At 38.0% G+C, this 19,030-nt stretch overlaps 1 protein-coding gene across 1 annotated transcript in view; it reads right to left on the minus strand.

Annotated features, from left to right (window-relative positions):
- Positions 1-19,030, minus strand: part of ITGA8 (integrin subunit alpha 8) — a 108,609-nt gene that overhangs the window by 55,604 nt on the left and 33,975 nt on the right. The window contains exons 14-18 of the mRNA XM_054059621.1: positions 10,252-10,297; positions 8,170-8,277; positions 2,154-2,209; positions 1,553-1,707; positions 296-433 (exon numbers count right to left, since the gene is read on the minus strand). Coding sequence (XP_053915596.1) covers positions 296-433; positions 1,553-1,707; positions 2,154-2,209; positions 8,170-8,277; positions 10,252-10,297 — 503 coding nt within the window. The remainder of the gene's footprint in view (positions 1-295; positions 434-1,552; positions 1,708-2,153; positions 2,210-8,169; positions 8,278-10,251; positions 10,298-19,030) is intronic.

Genomic DNA, 19,030 nt, shown 5'->3' on the forward strand with positions numbered 1-19,030 from the left:
GGAGACTATTTAGACTGTCAACTAGCAGAAAAATATCATCTTTCATGCACTTTCCCACAGTAACTTGGCTTAGATAGTCTAGAATACGATCAAAAATACGAACACAAGAAAGTTTTGGAAATGCTTTAAAGGCCTGTCTGGTTCTATACTTATATTCCATTTACATTTTGAATCAATTAAATCCTTGTTCTGTAATTTCTAGGCACGATATTCTGTTTTAAGGAAGATGACACACATAGGATTTGTAAATGCTTTCACGCTTATGTATAGAAAATATGGCACGCAAAATTCATACCTGTTCTGTTACTGAGCTTTTCTGGTAATAGTTCAGTATTGGCTTCACAGTCAAGCTGTCTTCAAAACTGGATTCGTCCAAACTATAATTCAAGTTTACATTGATGGGAGATAATTTATCTCTAAATTCTGTTTCATCCTGTGACAATGACATAATAAAACCCAACAGTTTAATATAATTATTTCAGAATAGTATGGTACGGCCACAGATACAAACTTCAGTCTTTAAGGTAAAGATATGGTTCTTTGACAGCTACTGGCCAAATTCTGTCTTATGCCGTGTCTTTACAAAAGCAATGTCACTCACCAGTAACTGGAACTCCCAGAACACATTGTCTCCACAGCCCCACATCTGGAAGAAGCTGGCTGAGCTACGCAGACTCAGAATTTTTAAAAGCATTAGCCTAAAATGAAGTGGCTTAAAGAGACACACAGAACCAACTCCTACCAGCTACTTCCTCCCTTCCTTTCAGAATAGAGGGAGGGCGTGTGTGGATTCGTGGAGGTCATAACATTGGTTTGTTCCATAACCAAGAACTTATATGGATTAGCAATGGTAAAACTCCACCACCTTTATTGCCTAAAGACTTCCTTACATACTGCTTGAGACTCCTCCATTTCACCTCCTACTGCATTTCTTGCATGAGTCTTAGAATCTGCTTCAATTGCATGAGGTAACTTCAGCCGCAAATGAGTAACAAACGACCCTTTCTCCTTCACAATTTCAGTTCTACAGTTTTAATTTTTCTAAAAACATTTTAAAATATTGTAAAAATCTTTCTAAATATATGAATTGTAAGTCAATATTGCTGGTGACACTCCTTTAAAACACCCTTTGAAACTGAACCTGCATGACATTTAACATGTATACTTGATTATTCCACTGTGAATACCACAGAGAGAGCAATCTTGCATTTTTGTATCAAGAGAGGCAGTAATTAATCAGAATTTCCAGAAGAGCATGAGAACGGTGTATTTGTACACAGAGGAACCATACACACTACTTTAAAGGAAGTCTTTTTTTTTGCAATTACTTTGGCAAAAGGTGAGCCAAATATTTACATAGGAAGTTTTGCCCAGGTAGAAGAATATTCTGGATACCCAAATGAGGCCTTTCTCATCCCATATTTCTGCAATTTTGGGATCTGAGAACAACGGAAATCATCCTCCTTTTCCAACGGCTTCTTTTTATCATTATCTTTAAACCCTGGTACTACTCAGATGATGATAACAGTCCAAAGTATTTTAAACAACTTACTCTGAGATAAACAAGAAAGTCCTGGCAATGGAGCTGTTTCTGTCTCTCTATCACAAGGGAGAAATAATGATGTGACTGATGGTAATCAAAGAAGAGGGTCCTCTTAACAGCTCCTTTCTGTTTCAATGAATCTAACTGCAATTCACCTTTCAGCACTAAAGGATACAAGTAAATAAAATATTTATTTATTTAACATGGAAAGAAAAACAGTAAACAATTCATTGTGTATTATAATGAATTACTTTAACAGACTCTTCCAAGTAAAACTAATCCATGCTTTAAATGCCTGTCTGTCTAGTAGCACACTAGTTTTTAATCCAAAGTATGGAACGGGTGTAATTTAAGCCTTCAAATTTCATTTACAGATCATACATGGACAGGACTTCTATCTCTTTCATTCTCCAACATGGTACATTCTTGGTTTTATTTGGAAAATAGCTTAAACTGAATCAAAAATCCTTCAACAATAAAACCTATGTTATGTATATATATCTTTTTAACAGCATTTTCTTGCCTCCTATTACCTTTCAAAGTGAAAGAAAAAAAACAGGTGACATTGAGTGGGCGAGAGTAAATTATAGGAATGTGAAACATTTCTTACCTATCTCATCTGAAATACTTTGACCTTCAAAGTCTGCGCAGACTCTTATAGTAAAGCTATATATAGAAAAGAACAAATAATTAGTAGCAGAAAGAGAGCTGACCTGGGCATCAGCAGTTTCCAAGTCACTTTCAAGTTTTCCTTTTCTTTTCTTAAAACTGAGATCAGTATTTAGCTATCTAAGGTATTTCGTAACTAAGCTAGCAAGTTTCCTAGGCTCTACTAATAACGAAAGAAGACAGGTTCTGAATATCTTCCTGGGAAAAGCATAGAAAAGAGTCTCTGTTCACACTAATTCTTCCAAGAGCCTACAGAGATCACCCTTCTAATAATATTGGCAAAGTTGAATTCCTTATGTTGAGCTTCTGCACAGCACCGTTTGCATGGGGTTGTCTGCAAAAGTCCTTTCTGGTTTGTCATGGTTAAGTAAGAAAAATCCTTGAGTGCGTAGTCAATACCCAAGATGTTTTCTAGCAAGTCAAATCACACAGGACGCCAATGTTTTCCATTGGCATTCCTATAAGACTTAAATGATTTCCATGTAAGACTTACAAGAGGTTATAATTCAATCCAAACACCAACTGAACTGTTCAAATTTTGTTGCACAAAATTAACCAGAACGTATTGCATTTAATTTGCTACATTTTGCAGTATTTGGCAGGTACCTAACCTAAATCAAAGCATATAGAAATTGGTTATTCATGTTCATTATTGTGTGCGCTAATGCAATGCATTATAAGTTAATTGGTTTCCATTTGCCTGTTCATAGCATATAGCTAGCTGTTTGGAGGCTACTTAATATTCATATCACAGTTTCAACTGTATCATACAAACATCACCTCAGCCATAATCAGTTATTTCTCATACTAAACATTTGTTCTCATTTCTCTTTAAGACAGACAATAGATATGCAGTCATACCCAACAACTGACAGGACGAGCCCTTTGCAGTTTTATTGACTGATACCTTCTAACAAGACTTATTATAAAAATCAATTAAAAAAGCATACAGATTATAATTGCTTATAGAATATTTTCACTTTGCAAGTAATCTATGCAAGTTATATAAATATTTAACTGAATCACATTTTAAATAATCTTTCACAAATTACTCTGGATGGCTAGGACAACAGTTCTAATGATGCTTGTTGATGCTATTAGCAGGGCATGCTTCCTGGAGAAGTGACAAAACAAGAAATCTGTAAGACACTCTTGATGTTTGATTTTTGCTGTCACACTACACAAGGACTTAGTTCTTCACAGCATTATTGACAAAGAGGATTCATTTAATGTAACAAAATTGCTCAGGTGAAAGGTCTGGGACTTCCTAAAACCTGCAAGTGTCCCTGGTTACCAATCATGCTTACATAGTATCTTCAGAAAATGTTTTGTTTGTATAAGGAAGACTCAGCTATACATGGATTTTTAGGTCAGCCCTGGAAGATGTGCAATCAGCTTGCGTTAAATAAAAACATATTTGAAATTGGCATCACTCTTTATCTCCTCACTACGATTATACTACATATTAACTTCTCAAAGCAGTGAATTCAAAACCAGTAACATAACCTTTAAAATAACCTGTAATCACATTCTAATTGCAAGTTTGCTGCCTCTGACAAATGTAATGAAATTGTGCCCCATCTGGGATTCATATAACTCTCATGACCTTATTAAACACTTTCTTCTGTGACAAAAAAATTGCCTTATGACATAATGGTCCATGCAGAAACTACAAATTCAGTCATATTCCTACTTCTTTACAATTATTAGTTAACAGATGAAGAACCAATTATTTCCTAATACATAAGGACAGGATGAGAACAACAAAAATGAGCAAAGTTTGTATAATTGCATAAATGCAACTTAGACATCAGGCTGCACAGGCCAGACTCACATTTTATAGCAGAAGAATGTAATTTCTCTAACGTAAACTCATGAACTGCCATCATGTATTGAACTGTGATTTCGCTGCAGAGGTCTTATGTAATTCTTGCACTGTCATGTTTAAAAAAATGCTGAGGTAAAAAGTCCAGCTATCCAGCTTGGAATGCTTTTCTTGCTAAACAGCACAACTTCAGTGTATGTTTAATTTACTGTAACAAATAGAACAATAATTGAAGTCATGTTCTTAAGTATTACTGTACGAGCCAAGATTTAACCCTTCTTCCAGGCACATGTCAAAATGGGAATGGCAGTGCAAAAAAATCAAAAATTTAGAGTTTATTTGTCTCCCAGCCTCTGGCCATTGCAAAAGGCAAGACTATAGATTTAGCATAATTTTGCCACACATTTGTAATTTTATGGAATTTAATTCAGAAATAGTTCTAAAAAGATTTTCAATCACAAATCCAGATAAATTGGGGTATGTTCATCACTTCAGCACAGATATGCTGTGGAGATGTTGAGAGAAGCTTTCACTGTGAGAAAAAGAAAAGTAGAGGAAAAGACAGACCCCAAAAGATAACAGGAGTCTCAAGGATTTATGAGATTTGACTCCTAGGCACAGTAAGAAATGTAACAGTTGAGCTTTCGAGGTTGCTTGTAGGAGCAATCAACCGAACAAGACAACAGTCAAAGGAAGAAAACTTCAGTAGACAAAAAACAAGTGGGAAACAGCCCACCATCCTAAAGCAAAGAAACTTCTATGTGTTATCACTTTTCTCTCTGAAGAGATCCCCACATTGTATATATTCTGCAGTGTCTGTCATCCCTATAAGCTTATGGTTTGAACAGTGTTTGTCTGTAGCTACAAAACAGAGGGAAAGCCTTAAAACTGAACACATTACTCTTTTCAGGTAATCTTGGGGCAACAAAGCAGTTTGTTGTAAATAATTTTATGTTCTTCAGGTAGACCGTAACTTTTTAATATTATTAGAATGAGAAGCTTAAAAATATTCCTCTTTCTTCAAAACCGCTCATGGTATATATGGAGGTAGTCTCTTTAGAAGTCAAACCAAATTACCTAATATTACTTAAAATGGTTAATCCTTAGGAAATTCAGAAAGTCAGTTACCCACAAACAATTTCTTCTGGACTGCAGTTTGTACCAGAAAAACTTTATTTTGTCGTGGCTGTTCCAGTAGTTGAAAAAAATAGGAAACATACTTCTGGAAGTGAAAGCAAGGAATTACAAGATCCTACCAGATGTCATTTATCATTGTTGACAATTTCTTTAGCACCCAGGATTGCACATGGATGGATACGGCCTTAGCATAAAGGCACTACAAGTTTTGATATAATGACTTCCATTCTGTATGAGTATGATACCTGACCTGCAAAGTCACAAACCTCCATGGAAGAACAGCAGAAGCTGTTATTGTCTGCTGATGCATGACCTTTTAACAAATTTGTTTATTTTTGAAGAATAATACATAAAAGCAAGTCAATATACTTATATTACGATATTCTAATACTTGGCCTGCTTTTAGATTTTGTTATGCCACAGACTAACTCAGTGACCCACAAGGACCAACAAGTAGCAATATCTGCATATTACCTTAACTTAGTGACAGAGAATAAATAAAATTTACAGATACAATTTAAACATAAAGTAGCAACAAAGTAGCTAGTGGATAATCAGATTTCAAATGGTACTGAAAATATCAATGCAGAGATAAATCAGGCCGCTAGACAGATAGAACCTGGTCCTGAACTTAATAAATCATATGATGTGGAAACAGCCTCTAAAAAAACTAAACGTTTGATTTATTTACCCCATTTACAGAACGTAACATGTATCTTTCACATCTTAAAAAAAAAAAGCTCTTTTTACATTTTCTTTAATAGCTTCGAAGTTTCAGGATTTGTTCCAAATTTGTTAGCTTTGGGAACTCAAGAATAGCCACCTTATAAACATAGCAGAGTAAGAATTCAATGTTTCTAGAAGTTCAAGACAATTCTCTTCAGACTCTACACAAAAAAGGCATTTTATGGAAGTTTCCTCTGTGCTTCAGCTTTCCAATTTATATCGTGGCAAAAATAATATTTTTATAATACTTGAAAATGTACAATAATCCACATTATTCATACAAACACATTTGCTGAAACTTTTCTGGTAGGAGGTTTCCTTTCATTCCAATTTTGCAGTCTCAGTCGGTAGACATTTTATACAAGTTGCACAGCTGGCTAAGAGATACAGAAATCTGTCCCATGGGGCTGAGGAATTCTTTGCCTGTTGGAGTTTCCCTACTAATTGTTTTCATATGTACAATGCAAACTTTTATCAACTAAGGAACAAAATTACAGCATGGAAAAGAGCAGCTGCTCCTCAGTCATTTTGTACTGCGAACTAAATCTTTAGGGAAGAGTATTTTAGAATAAAGCATACGGAAATTAAATTATGCTCCCATCAAAACTCTCGTTTTGTTATCTTGTAGATAAGAATCAAACATCTTGTGGTTTATTGTAAAGCAAAAATGAAAATTACATTTTAAAGGAGCATATTTTGGGTTTTTTCTCCCTTTTTAAAACAATATCTCACAGCAGGAATACATTTTAAACAGAATGTTTACATTGATTTCTCTTATGCAAAACCCCGCCTTATATTCTTTCAGTACACTTTCTGTAAATGTTACGGTTTTGAAATATTTTCCATTACAGCACAAAGCATTCTTAAAAAGTTTTAAAAACTGAAGTTCTCTAAAAAACACAATCAGGATCAATGAACATGTTTCTGCCCAATGCTGATATTGTAAATTCTCTATTGCATCCACTACTTAAAGAAAAAGCACTTGAATAAAAACAATAGAATAGATCTTGATCTAGACCCTATTCCACAAAGGACAAAGCTTTTTGAAGTTCTGGGACTCCACCGTTCTACCGAGTGGATGCTACATTGCTCTGTAGATGCGTAATCTACACAGGATGTAGAAACAAGGAATATTATGATAGAATCACAGAATCATAGAATTCCTAGGTTGGAAAAGACCTTTGAGATCATCAAGCTCAACTGTACCTGTCCACTACTAAAGCATATCCCTAAGCGCTTTATCTACCCATCTTTTAAATACCTCCAGAGATGGTGACTCAACCACCTCGCCAGGCAGCCTGCTCCAGCGTTTAATAAACCTTTCCATGAAGAAGTTTTTCCTGATATCCAATCTGAACGTCCCCTGGCACAGTTTGAGGCCATTCCCTCTTCTCCTATCACTTGGGTGAAGAGACCAACACCCACCTCTCTACTTTCAGGTAGTTGTAGGCAGTGATAAGGTCTCCTCTCAACCTCCTCTTATCAAGACTAAACAACTCCAATTCTTTCAGCTGCTCCTCATAAGACTTGTTCTCCAGCCCCTTCACCAGCTTCGTTGCTCTTCTCTGGACACACTGCAGGGCCTCAATGTCATTCTTGTAGTGAGGGGCCCAGAATTGAACACAGTATTTGAGGTGCAGCCTCACTAGTGCTGAGTACAGGGGCACAATCACTCCCCTGGTCCTGCTGGCCACACTATTTCTGATACAGGCCAAGATGCTACTGGCCTTCTTGGTCACCTGGGTACACTGATGACACATGTTCACTCAGCTGTCAATCAGCACCCCCAGGTCCCTCTCCACCAGGCAGCTTTCCAGTCTCTCTTTCTCTAAGAGAAAATGATGGGCCCATCAGCTCTTTGCATCACTTTTGCTGTTACCATTTCTCAAGAAAGAAGTATATTTCGACAGATCAATGCTTCAGTATTTTGTCTGTCTTCACTATTTCATATTTCATTCATCCAAACACTGCATATGAATTTGCAGCTTGATCCTAGGAGACAGTGAGCATTGTCTTATGCAGAAGGAGACAGCATATCAAAGGACACAACTTTTAGGTACTTCATTTTGAGAATTTGTGAAGTACTGGAAGATATAAAAATGTACTCTGTTTTGTTTCGAGGTTTTTGGTTGGACCCATAGCATGCTTAAACTCTTTTTTTTTTTTTTTGAACTTTGAATATATTCAACAAAAAGCTCCAAGAAAAGTTAGGAATAGGAAGTTATTTCAGAAAGAGGATTAGAATTTTTTTATCTAATCATGAACTTACCAGGCCACCAAAAGCTGAGAGCCAGGGAGCTCACAAGTTTTATTGTCCAGATTCACAATCCTGGGGTTCAGAATGAGCTGAGCATCCACTGTCACAACAGGTCTGGCTCTGGGGGACAGAAATAAGGTTCACTGCATACAGAAGGAGCACATTAGTACCTATGTTGCAGCAGAGATAGCACTTAACTAAGACAGCCACAAAGAAGCTGGAAATGTAAGGTTACTTGGGAGAAAACAGTTTTATAACACTGCTCCTAGCCAAAAGAACATTTGGGTTTGGTCAGAAATTGTGATACCTCCTACTATGAGATTTTGAAAGTTGTTCACAAAAAAATCACAGGTTAACAGCATCACTGAAACAGTATCCTGCTATTAATAATAGCTGTGTCCTGGGACTGAAGCATATGAGACACATTTCATCACACTGTTTTCACAGAGGGACATAGATTTGGGATATAGACCAGTCCTCTGGACATTATTTTATACTGTTGCATTTGTTTTATACTGTCTCTATTAACAGCAACATATTCAGACTTGCCACCTGTGTTTAAGAACCTGCGAAAAAAAAAAATTAACACAATTTGGTTAAAGTAGAAGTTGATCTAGAATGTCTTGAATTAATAATGAAGTAAACTCTGTCTGATATGTCTTGAGACAACTGACTTAGGAAACAAGGAATAATCATCACAAAATTCTACCCAGTATGTGAATATACAGTTGCGGTGATGCGAACTCTCCCTCTGAATAGCAAACTGTTATTAAGTAATGAGATAATCTATAACTGAGAGAAATTTAGAAGACAAAAGCAAGAAAGGTTCTAAATTCTGGTTTTTGTATGACAGCAGTACTGTTTTGAAGTAACTTACATAATACTGGCAAAGCCAGCTTATAACAAAATTACTTTCCTCATATTTTAATTCCCGGCTGAGCTTTTATGATTACTGTTCTATATTATTTCAACAAGACATTAAAATATAAAATCACTTTATTCATTTTTGTGCAAGGGGGAAATCCCCTTTTCTAGCAAATTTCAGTTAATAAAACTCTGTTTCTCCAATATGACAAGTTGCGTATTTGATAAACCTTGGCCAGGAAACAGAAAGATTGAATGTCTCCTGCTACTCACTTTCTTAAATTAAATATATTTCTTTTATTGCTATCTAAAATGCACACTGGATCTAATGCTCTAATGTTTCACATCCTGTGGCATATCATTCATGTCACAATAAAGTGATGGATTGCGAAGTATTTGTGTGATTCTTACATGGGGCAGTAGGACAATCAGTTCTACTCACTGCACCTACAGTGTTAGCTAAAATCAGCTGACACTCCCGTTTTACGAAGTTCTTATGCTTTGACAAGTATTCAGGTGGGAAGCAGAATGCCAAGAAGACAGACGGGAATCAATAAATATGGCCACGCTATTGCAGCAAAGGACAGAGAATATTTAAATGCAAAGAACTGTTGGCATGGCTGGACAAAGAGGACAACAGCAGATTTTTGTATATTCATTTGGAAATTTTAATTTATAACTCTAACAGTGAATTTAGTGAAAATCCATAGTCAACAACAGCTTTATGATTTGTGAAATAGGAGCTTGTAGATTTTTCTAAACTGAAGCTAAAAGTACCAGTCTTTATTTTCAATATCTAGTTCACGTCTAAATGTACATGGACTCTGAAGAATCAGAGTCACTTGAAAATTTCTTAGTAGCACTGTTCCCCCCAAAAAGAAATTCATTTTCAATGCTACGCTTTTAAAATTCCTGTCTGATAAGCCATATCAAGAACTTTTCAACTGTATAGGAACATGCGTGATATTGCTTTAAATTTAAAATTAACTGAGCAGTCAAACATTTCAGATGTTTCTTGAGTTAAGTCTAAGCATGGAAATTTTAAATGAAAATAGATGAGGTTTTAACATGGGGGAAAAGCATTTGTTTCTCACAAGATGCCTAATTTATCATCTGTAATGATCATCTTTTACACCTTCCATCAGGGCAACATAGGGATGTGAAATTTGTTTATTTCTGGATCTCCCACCAAAACTGTAGAATAAAAAGTCTATTTTATTTATCACGTACCTGTAAACCACTGCTTTTCCAGCTCCAAATGCACCTACAATTAAATCTGAAAAAACAAAACAGCTTCAGAAGCCTCTTATACATTTCTTTTCCAGTCTAAGTTAGATTACTTGCATTAAAAACACAGTAACATTAAAAAAAGTGATAATTCCTTTCTAAGTACTTTTTTCAACAGTGTACCTGTAAAAAAACATTTCACATTGTCAGAGATGGGCTCATAAATGTCTGGGTTGTACTCCATAAGTGCCAATCTATTTAACATCATCCATGATGCAATCTTGCATTCCGCTTTGTGTTTCAAGTAATTTGTTCATTAATTTAAGCATTACATCTCTGTGTACATAAACACGATGCACTGGTGAGAAGATGGCTGATTTCATCATTTCTACTGTTTTCAGCATTGTAGCAGCATGTGCTAAGGCTTACAATAGTTACCCGTCTAAAGCCATCTCTTTCGTCATCGGTCAACGTTTGGAAGAGATGGAGTCAACGACAGAAGCACTGCACTGAGCCTTAGACACATCTTTGTTACTGGATATCAAGCTAGAGCCAAGTAGTGAGGAAAAAGGATCAACTTTCCTGCTGCCTCCAGCTGGAGCATAGTTCAAGAAAAGGAAAGAGCTTTGCTTAATTTTCAGCCCCCTCGTGTCCATCTGGGCACCCCTTTCACTCCACTGTTGTTACACGATTTTACTGACGTGTCCAATTCAGTAGACTGAGTGTTACAGCAGACCTTGCAGTGGCAACCTCAAGACTGGCAACCTAAATTGATCTAAATGAGTTAATTAAACCAGTGCTCAGGGCTGTGAACAAACTCTTACTTTCTACTGCCACAGTCTGAGCACTCGTTTGCTTAAGAAGCCCTGTAGTCATTGAGTATGACGCAAAACAAAGCTTTGAATATAATTAGCTGAGTGGGTCTGGGCCAGGTCTGACAGTGCGTTTCCCAGCACTCTACGCGTCAGATGGTCAGGATTTCATAAGTTTAAATAAGTACTCCACACGGGCAACAGCCTGTCCTAGAATGAATTCCACTGAATAATGTCCTAATAGGAGCAGACATGGAGAGTTTATGGATCTGATCCTCTCTTTGTACAACATTTACATTTTTCCACTTCCATTTGCCTTAGAGAAATATGCTTCAGGGTCAGGAACACTTTAAATAGCAGAAGAAAATGAGCACTGTTTCTATCTCCTTTTTAGGACATTTATAAGTCCTTCTCATTAGCAGCTTTTATAGACAACTTGCACAAAGTACCAAAACCTAAAGATACTTTCCTCTTAAATAAGCAACTGATTGAAGCAAAGCCATCACCATAAATGCTTCACAATGCACATGGCAGAACTTTTCCTGGCAGCTCCCTGACAGCAGCACCCATGGTAACCCCAAAAGATTTAATTTGCTGGGTTGGAGAGTTGTTTGTGTGTGTTTGTGGTTTTGTTGGGGGTAGAGGTGGGAGGTAGGTTAAAAGAAAAAGAAGCATTATATCCTTAACAGAAAATTAAAGACAAGAAGGAAGAGGTTTTCATTCTGTTGTTCCCAGCTGGACACTTTTTATGAACAGACTTAATTTAGGACGTGTACTTTTTCATACTAGACTTGATAACTCAAAAAGTTTCAGTCCAGGTCTATGTTATGGCAGAGACAGACCAGGTAGATTATGCAGATCCTGGTCGTGTGATGTTTTCATAACCTGATCTCTCATTAAAAAAATAAAGGCCTCCAACCCTTCATGGGCACAAGGGAAAGCTTGAACACACAACTTGAGCAAGCTTAATAGAATGTAGCCTGTTTGAATCTGAAGGTAAAACAAATGAGTCTGTCAGACACAATTAGCCCCACTAGTACATGTGAACTCTTAATTTCAGTATCTACAGCTGTGCAGACTTAGGTCCTCACTATCTCAGCACCTCCACTTTAATATTAAAGGAGATTTTGTACATCTGCTTAACAGCTAAATCCTGATTTTTCTGCAACAGAGTCCAGCTTATTAGAAGACAGAGGGTGGTGGGTTTAGAGGAGCAATGATGGGCCCCAAACACCGTAAGACTGGTTTTCCATGAGCAGGCTTTCTGCACTGCCACCTCAGCCAGGTTTGGAGACAGAGCAAACAGAGGACATTCAATCATGGCACCATCACAAAGGCCATATTTGAGCATACTCTAAGGGCAGCCAGGACTGTGCTCACCCTGCTCTTGTTTGGAAGCTCTTTCTTTTTGCCTGACACGTCCTTTATTCTCTGGTCTAAGCCATGCTTATTCTTGACCCAAAAACTTGAATGAGTGAAACTGCTCTGTAGGAAAAGTGGACTTAAGAACAAATATGTAAACAATAGAACATACTTGTACCCAGTAATGATAGCTACGATCTAATAGAAGGACCAGGCCATTATATATTCAAGCAGAGTATTTAATGGAAGGTCTATTAGGGACTTTGCTTTGCTTCTACTTGTTCTGTTACAGAGCAGCAGTTTTATTCTCTTTCATTGCCTTTTGGGGTGTAAATCGCACACTCTCCATTTGACATTTTTGATACTGACACAAGTCCATGACATTTGAATACATGTCAAATCAGAACACTTTTATAAACAGAGGTTTTGAATTTGTTGTGTGTTCTGCAAGAGAAAGTTACAAATCATTTCTATGGAAAAATGCAAGAGATACCTAAATTATTTGAAGTTTGGCAACTTTCCCCTCCTAAAAATAGAGAGAAGCTGGTTTTATTCATTGCTTGTTAATACTAAGCATGCAAAGGTCAACAGCTGAAAAATACGGGTTTAACAAGTAATTTGGAATTTCATAGCAAAAAAAAAAAATTTAAAAAAAAGCCAGCTTTACTACTTATAACCCTTCCAAACAAAGCCTGAAGAAAAGCATATGCAAACCTTCGCTCCTTTCATTTGTAAAGGGTTTATTTCAAGCCCAGACTAAAATACAGAAGGACTTATTTCAAGCCCAGAATATATAAAGAGAGAAAGAAAGGGAAGTATCAGAATCTCAAAATCTCCTTCCCTCCTCCTTTTCTCATATTTCATGTTTTCAGTGAGAAAAGAGACCAAATAGCTTTAAATAAATGACCACTTTGCCTGTGTCATCACATTGAGAAGATCCTTTTTTAGCTGCTGTCCATTAGAGAAGCTTCTGTCCATTAGAGAAGCTCCTCTGTAAGGAGGCTTTGGTGGCAGCAGCCACGTGCTTCTGCCTCATTGCTGTTGCAGAATAAATGAGCTGTGGGGTCAGAACCACACTGGAAAAGCTAAGAAAACAAGCATGCTGTGACTCTGAAGGAATTTTCAACTTGCATTTCAAAACAGCTTGGGGGCTGCACACGCTAAAATTCCAAGTGATGGAGTTCACAGAGCTTAATCCTGAAACAAGTGTCTTTGGCATGAACTTAACTGAAGTCAAGGGGCACTGCGCAAACCTAAACAGTCCTCATGCTTGTTTCAGATTTTACTTTGTTCTGAAGGGAAGGCATGCAAGATGTTTTCTGGGGAAGAAAAAACATTTTCTGAGATAAATTTATCGTAAAAGGTTAAGGAAAGAGTATTCACAGATGGCATTGAAAGGCACATTAGATCTTGTAAGCTTGTCCGTTTACCTGCACCTTTTGCCATGTGGCTGTGCCAGACCTGAAACATCATGTGATAAAGGTAGAACTTGCCATGATTCTGACTAAGACTTCAACCTTTATTAACTTGAGCAAGTTCTTTGATCCCCTGGTGTCTTTAAAGGACATCTCCATTCCCTGTGAGAGATGCAGTCCAAAAGAGTCTGAGCAGGGAGGAACATGCGGTGTGCTCAGCACCCCACACTTCATTGGAGTCTGTCCAGCATCCCCAAGAGACATTGCCAAGGTATATCATCTTATCGCGCTTCAGGGGGGACAGTGGCCAAGAACAACAGCCCCTGAGGGACTACGTAATTGGCACACACTTCACCTGTGAAAACCCCCAAATGCACCAATAGATAGCTGAGTCACCTCCCCGCTGCAGCTCTAGGAGAACACAGGCAGGAAGGTGTTGACTCAGAATGATTTGCTGACAGCTTTAAACATCACTTTGTGTACTCTGCCAGTTTAATTGTGCAGGAACTGGAAAACAATTAGAATCCTATCCAAGTACAGGTGCTAATGGAAATTTAATAAAAGAGAGTGAGACAACTGTGTGACTGGAAACCCTGTTAAAAAATCTTTGTGAGCTTTTTTGGGTTTTATTTTCCTCAGTGAATCAGGTGCCAAAAAGGCCTGTGGTCAGATTTCTGTTTGTTTTCTAGGATTTCAGAGAGCACTACCCTCCTAAATCTTGGTAGGAAAAGTCCAGAACAAAATTTCCTTTAATGGCTATTAGTTCAGACTTGGCCATAATAAAGGTCACGGGATCTTCCAGTTCACCCAATTTTAGTTAAATACTACAAACAACCACCACCCAAACCAGAGACATTCTCTTCCAATCCTACCATCCTCAAGTGCCTTGATCTTTCTCTGTTTTCAACCATTTTGGTAGCAGGTCTGTTACGGATAACACCTAAGGCTAATTCGTTTTAATACTCCCCTTTTTCTCAATAAGTCCTTTTCATAATCCAATGTTGTTATTAATTATATTACAAATAAATCCAAAAGAGGGCAGTTGACGTTCTATCACTTCAGTAAGTCCATGCTCACAGGGATCATTTGCTTTATTCTTATATTCCACTGGGCACAACATTGTGATTTCATTTGATATGTCAAAGAATTTTAGAAAAGAATGCCTGTAAATCACACAGATAATAATTTGCCATAAAATTAATGTATCTGCAGGAGATTCTTGGCTTGTCACTACATTTTTGATTGATTATTCATGTGAAAACATAATTAGCTGGTAAATACACTTCAGCTTTTCTGCATTTGCTGGCAGAACCCACACCCTTGTTCTGGCTCCCATGCTCAGCAGTCCTCTCCTACCAGAGCAGATGCAGCTTCTCATTGATTTAATTTGTTTGTCTTCCACAAACCTCCTGGACCAACTTCATAATTTAATCATCAGTAGATTACGATTTGTGATACTGTTGGCACAATGCCTTCTGTTCTAAAAAAAATTATGAATGCTGAGGAACACTCAGAGCATCTGAGAAACTTGAGGCTTTTCTTCCTGCTGTTTTAGTTAATGTATTTAGCAGATGGAGCTGTTAAATATTCCTATTTTAATAAGATTAGACTGGATTACTGAAGTTCTGGGAAAATTTTGTCTATCACACTTGTTTCTGTCTTTAAACGTATCTAGAGTAATTTGTTTATATTAACTACATGCTATTCTAAAGATAATAACTGAGTCCAAAATAACCAGGCATGAAATGCCTTTATACATTTCCCTGTACTGATAAAAACTTGACTAAAAAGAATAACCAAAACAGGCCAGCAGCCGTGTTTGTATAAATGGAAGATACTTTGAAGATGAAGCTTCAGTGGTACTGACTCTATGGTAACTCTCTAGTTATAATAATAAGGGAGAACTACACCAGAGACTAAACAAGCAGGGAGCAGAAACAATGGTACATCATTTATTTGAGCAATTAACTAATTAACTAATCAACAGTCTTTGAATAGTGGATTCATTTAGAGTACTGCTCCTGAATCTACTCACACTGCTAAAAGAAACTGGCTGAACCATCCTGGCTTACAAACACATTTGAAGAAACTTCAGTCTGCTGGAGGAAAGGCTACAAGAAGTAAAGCAAGCACAACAAGCTGAGGAAGTTATTCTTTATAAACTACTTGCTCAGTTATAACCACCCATCAGATAACTGAATATATGCTGAAATGTGAGAGTGGAAACCTCACAGCCCCCAAATGCCTGAGCCCTGCACAGACAGATGAACCAGCTGGAAGTGTGGCACCATCACCTAGATAATCACAGACTCCAAGCACTCAGTGGGGATAAGCTTTGAATGGATGCCCAACTTGCTTTCCCATTAAACAGATTTATGGATTTCTTTTGTTCCTATGAAAATTGAACTATGCTAATAGAAAAAGAAAATAAAATTATAAATAAAATAAACTACAATTCAAAATACATGCAAAGCTAAGTCTTTATTCCCTGCTCAAAGACTTGATGACACAAATAAAGCTCAGGAGGGAGCAAAGAGCCCCAGATTTACTGAGGAGGGGAGCTGAAACTGTGTTGAAAGCTATGACTCTATTGCTCAGATGTTCCAGCACAGACAACATCCAGGAAAGTTGTGCTGAGGCAAGGATTTCAGAATATCTTGGGCAAATCTTGAAGAGCTGCTATTACAGAGAATATCACAGCTATATAAATCGCATTATGGGGCTCACCAGTATGGCCTTAGACACAGCTTGATCCTCCCTTGCCATGTCCTAACCTTGCTACAGAAAAGTGCAGTGCAGAACCTTGCACGTAATTCCCTCCAACTGTCACTGCATTTGTATCTGAACTGGTGAAAAAAAGCCCATCTTTTATACGTTATCACTCCATTCACTGCTTCCCCCCCTCCTTTATTTCTTTAATCCCCTTTGGGTTTTTTTCACATGATTCTCAATCCAGAGTAACTGCATTAAGTCAGTATTTACTACAGCAGCATAAGTGACATCAGATCCTCTCCCTTGACTCTGACTCTAGAACAAGAGTTGTCCCAAAACTGTGAAACATCCTCTGTTGAAAAATGTTACAAATACATCAGTGTTAGCAAATCAGTGCCAAAGAATGTGCCTGTGTGTTGCACCTGCACTGTCTGTGGTGGTATCATGAGAATGGCCCTGAAGCGGCTGGCCCACGACAACTATTAGTCTCCAAAAGCACGTAGCAACCCTTTTCTGGCAAGAAAGTGAGTTTGATAGCATGGACAAGGATTGTCCAATGACAATTCAGAAATAAAGAACAGCGTATTGAATTTACAAGTGTAGATATAGCCTAAGAGGATTAATGGGTCTTTTCCTTTACCCTTTATCCTGGGTATATATTGTATACTGGAGAGATACTGAGTATCTCACATAAGTACAGCACAAAGCTTGCCAGTGTCACGCTTGGAAGACTGGGAAACCTGCAAGTGATTTGTTCCTCTGAGTAGTCACTTAAAGAACCACAGTCTTGGTACCTTCAATCTATCTGACTAATATACTTGATCCGCCTTCCTCTTACTGCTTCCCTCTCACTAGCCCTATCTGACTACAAAGTTTGATCAGGTTCTGCCTAATTCTTACATCGCTACAGAGAAAGGAGCACCCATCCATTCATTACCACCAACACGACTGTTTGGCATTGCAATTCTTCTGCTAGGTGAGGAACAGCGCCGTTTGAGGCTGAAGGTGATGAACAACACCACCACAGAGAGAGGTCTAGGACATATCTCTGCGTCCGACTCTCTGAGGCCAACTTTCTATACGGCAACTCTCCATGGGGACAACTCTAACCCTAACCCTAGGTCTGAGTATAAGCCTAACCTTAAAGATAAGCCTAAGATTAACTCAAATGGCTCCCTGCAGGCAGTTTTCCTTGCAGAGAGTTGGCCACAGTGACTTGTCCCTCCTGCACAGAAAGAGGGCAGCTGCATGCCTGCAAAGTGACACAGCTGTTAGGATGATCAGCACAGTTTTCTGTCTCTGTTGCTTCTCAGGGCTGAAAGTTTCCAACTACTTCAGAGCCTGCAAAGCAGAGTATCCTCATCTGTGTTGATAAAGCAATAGTTCTGGGTGCATAACATCTGGAGTGTCTGAAAGTATGACACAATTTACAGAAGTCCTTCCCTGGAAAGCTGTGGAGATGTAAACCAAAGGTTGTGCTTAATAACAAAAATACTGTTATAATACTGTATCAGTATGGCTTTATTATGTTCTTTCCTGACTGCTCTGCCACTGCACCATTAAACCTGTCTGTGATATTTTTTCTCCCATTTTTCTTATTTATTATGCAACTGACGGTCCTGGGGGACAAGAGAATCTTCCTCTGCCTTTCCAAGATAAGACCAAGAAGCAAGAGGTGATGTCTCTCCCTTTGCTGGCCAGGACTTGCAGGAGGAAGAAAGGGAAGAAGAAAGCACTCCTCCACCCACAGGAAAGCTAGGGGATTTGAACAACGCTGAATACTAAGAAGCCTTTGTCTGCACCATATTTCCTTCTCTGTTCCTGTATGCTGGCAGTCGGATGGGAAGAGAAAGATATCAATACCTGTATCAAATGACTTCTCTTTTTTAGAAGGCTAATTAGGTAGGTCTCAGCCTGAATTGAACTCCCAACCAAGAAAGGATTTAACCTTTGTCCAATAAGAGAAAAACTTAACTGTGATTCAACATTACATTTAGGAACTGCACTGCCCAACTCGTAGCTCAGCCTCTAAGAGCACTGGTTCCCAGGCTCAATACAGTGAGTCCAAGACGAAGCTCAGGTGTTTGTGATAAGAAGCCACACAAGCAGGTGGTCTCTTCTTGCCTCCAGGTCTGTGACCTTCTCCAAGAACATTAACACATGGTCTCATTTAAAGAAGAAGGCCTGAAACTCTAAAGACTCTGAAAATGCTACATAATGCATTAAAAATGAAATGGCACAGTAACTCCTGTCACTCAGCCTCTCATTTCCCAGCCAGGATATGCCTGCCTCATGAATAATGTTAGGCACAAGGGCTTAACTGAATTGTACAAGCACAGCTATAGTTACACAAATCCTCACAAACCACTGCCAGTCTTGAAATTCTCACAAGTGTGATCCCTTTTTGCGAACATTTCTCTTCACACAACACTTGAACACTAGCCCTGGGAGAGCTAATTGCTTGGAGACTCTCACCTTAGA

Source organism: Cuculus canorus, chromosome 2, assembly GCF_017976375.1.
Source record: "Cuculus canorus isolate bCucCan1 chromosome 2, bCucCan1.pri, whole genome shotgun sequence".
Classification (NCBI taxonomy): domain Eukaryota; kingdom Metazoa; phylum Chordata; class Aves; order Cuculiformes; family Cuculidae; genus Cuculus; species Cuculus canorus.